At 44.7% G+C, this 3,213-nt stretch overlaps 1 protein-coding gene across 2 annotated transcripts in view; it reads right to left on the bottom strand.

Moving 5' to 3' along the window:
- Positions 1 to 3,213, bottom strand: part of ADAMTS7 (ADAM metallopeptidase with thrombospondin type 1 motif 7) — a 70,804-nt gene that overhangs the window by 33,940 nt on the left and 33,651 nt on the right. For both annotated transcript variants that reach the window (XM_069986484.1, XM_069986493.1), the window contains 3 exons: positions 2,911 to 3,055; positions 2,427 to 2,519; positions 136 to 281 (listed from right to left, as the gene is read on the bottom strand). In XM_069986484.1, coding sequence (XP_069842585.1) covers positions 136 to 281; positions 2,427 to 2,519; positions 2,911 to 3,055 — 384 coding nt within the window. The remainder of the gene's footprint in view (positions 1 to 135; positions 282 to 2,426; positions 2,520 to 2,910; positions 3,056 to 3,213) is intronic.

The following is a 3,213-nucleotide window of genomic DNA, read 5'->3' as shown; positions in this document are numbered from 1 at the left end:
TGTCAGTGTTGTTTTGCGTTCATACAAACTGTGTTTCAATGGTGTTTTATAGCTCACGTGATCCTGCTGACGTAGTTCTGTATTTTTGGCATTACCAATAATAACAATAACAAAGATGACATAGGAATTACATACGATGGATTACTGCAATGGCGCTCTGCACTCTGCACACCGGCTCCACAGCTTCTTGTACAGGATGACCAGGAGCTCCAGGATCCCCAGGCTCCATCCACAGCAGCTGGACGCTGGCCAACTGGGATGCACTCTCCCCCAAAGCACCACTGCAAACCAGACAGATAGGCATGTATCAGAGACCACCATCAGACCATCTACAAGCACATTGCTACAACATATACACAATGAAAGAGCAGGAGCGAGATCTCTTTTCATGTTCCCAAATAAAGGAGACCTACAAGAGGAGACCTAGTATACTATATATGAGCAAGTGTATACTATAAAAGATATGTATAGTTGGGAGCCTGTCACATATTTTTCATTGGGATCCAGGGGTTTAAAGTGACAACTCTGCTTCTGAGGAACTTCTAACTAAAAATAGTGTTCCACTAAACTCTGCTTGTAAGAATGCAGATACAGAGTATAGTCTCACCATTGTTGCCTTCTTCCCCGCGAGATGAAAAAATGCTGTGAACCTGTGGTGCACCATCGGTGTGGTGGACGACCAGTCATGTGCCAGATGGTGAAGTGTGACTCCACTACAGGAGTGGCTGGTCGGGAAATAACTCAGGTGTTATGTTGTCATGACGCAAGTGCCGGTTGGGCACACAGGTATGAGGGCACACCTGCTTTTATTTTAATGAGTCTGGCTATACCCTTTCCCCTGTGGTCAATAACCTGCTGGGCTGTTTGAGGGTCCCTTGGGCACTCATCATGGTGGTCCGGAGTGGAGTTGTGACCCTCCCGGACTATCAGTACCAGGGGCGGATTAACTTTACCATAGGCCCCGAGCTGTTCACCAAGCCTGGGCCCCCCCATCCCACTGTAACTATGGAAGCACTAGCCTGGCGTTCATAGTACACGACAGATAATGTCATGATGTCCTAATTTGTGCAAAATTGCCATAAAAAAGTGATTTTTTTTGCAAATCATGGCGGAAGTGCAGCCAGGAGACAGTACACCACTGAAAGTATAAGTCTTTTTGGGTGGTCATGGGCCCCCCAGGAGCTCAGGGCCCCGGGCTGCCCCCCGAAACGCCCCTATTATAATCCACTACTGATCAGTACACAGAAAGGGGAGATGACCCAAGGAAGATGCAATGGCTGTGTAGGTGCTTAGAGAATAAGCACTGAGTCCAGTTAAATAAATAACTTCTTCTTTACTTTTAGAAATACTTGATACAGTGATATACGGAGGACTTCTGTCTTGACAATACATTTTAGACTTTAGTGACAGGATCTGTAATGAGAGCTTATAAAGTAGTGCAGCCATGCTGGCTGGGTTGCATTCTGAGAGGTAGAAGAGGTTCAGAGAAGTAGAGAGGAGGATGTCAAGAGAGTCCCAATCCAATGTAGTACTGTGCTCTGCTGGAACTTTAGAAGTAGAATAAGTAAAATACTAGAGAGTAAATAGAATATTTGTGCCCGTGTTTTGACTCCCTGGTCTTTGCACCACCTATTGCCCCCCAGTGTTGGGAGACCCATCCTAGAGGGTGACACAAGCCCCAGACCTTGTTACCTGGGTTGAGCAGAGTGGTCAGAATTTTCTGGTTACAACCGCACTGTGAGATAGAGTAGGCTTCTAGCAACTTTGCTCTATCCAGACCAATTCCTCTTACTTCAGGATACTGTCCTGCACCATTAGACTTGTTCACAGCGTGGGCTGGGATGGTCCCTGATTTGTCCTCTTTGACAGTACTTAGCACTGCATAGTGCGTGGAAGTGCTGCTTTCAATAAAAGAGTGTCCGTTCCCATATACGTCTGCTTTGCTCAACGTCTAGACTAAGACTTGACTTGTCCTTTAACAGGGGACCTGGCATAAGCCAGGGCCCAACTTGACTGCTGTAGGGACTGTTCTGGCTTTCGTCCTCTCACTACAGGAGCCAGAGTCAGAGTCAGAGCCAGAGTGTGGCTACACTTCCTTTCCCCATGTGACAACTTCCTACAGCATATGTAAGTTCTGTGAGTGGGTTAGAAGAGAGTGCAATAGGAGAAAGGAGATAGGTAGAGAAAAGAAAGAGCTCTCATTGGTGCACAAATCACAGAAACAATAACCCTTTAGTTACCTACAGCTGTGCAATACTTAAGCATACAATATACATAATAGCGACATCTAGAGGTAAAACTTAGGTACTACGTCATCACCAATACTACTTTGTACAGGCTTTTGCAAGGGGTGTAAAAACAAGTAACACCCGTGATGGGACACCACAAACCCAGTGTCTTATTGTATATATGTGTCCACTTCATACCTTATTATGCCCACAGGTGGTTCCATCAACGGCAGCGTCCAATTTAGAGTGACATGTTGTTCCCACAGAGCACCAGAGTGAGTTACACACATTCTGTAGAGAACAGTCAATATGCAGAAAATGGCTTTTAATCAAAGAAAAGAAAGAGCATTAAAGGAATTATCCAGCGCTACAAAAACATGGCCACTTTCTTCCAGAGACAGCACCGCTCTTTTCTCCAGTTCAGGTGTGGTTTTGCAATTAAGCTCCATTCACTTAAATAGAACTAAATTGCAAAACCTGCACCCAAACTGGGACCAGGAGTGGTGCTGTCCCTGGAAGAAAGTAGCCATGTTTTTGTAGCACTGGATAACCCCTTTAACAGGTAATAATAATTTCTGTATGTGTTGAGATGCAATTGCAGTCTCATATGATGTCTGATAATTCATAAATTGAATGGTATATACCCATATAAAAAATGTCAAGCTATCAATATCTCTCTTACATCAATGTCTTGGCAGAAGGTGGAAGCAGATCCATATTGTAATCGACACTGATGTCCAACATCGTACAGGACTCCCGGGGGCACAGAGGGAAAATCTGGCAACTCTTTACTGGGTGGATCGTCCAAGCAAAGTCCCCATCCACGACTATTGAAATAAATTTAGAGACACAAAGAATATTAGATGTAAATATCGACATTAGTGACTATAGAGGGCAGCGGCCATACCTGCAGCTCTTAAAGGGTTTTGTAGAGAGGACAGCTGTGGTGATGACTGAAGTTCTGATGGTAATTATATATCTGAGC

This window comes from Dendropsophus ebraccatus, chromosome 1 (assembly GCF_027789765.1).
Source record: "Dendropsophus ebraccatus isolate aDenEbr1 chromosome 1, aDenEbr1.pat, whole genome shotgun sequence".
NCBI lineage: Eukaryota > Metazoa > Chordata > Amphibia > Anura > Hylidae > Dendropsophus > Dendropsophus ebraccatus.
Note: the sequence above shows the minus strand (reverse complement) of the source record. Positions and strands in the feature narration are given on the sequence as shown.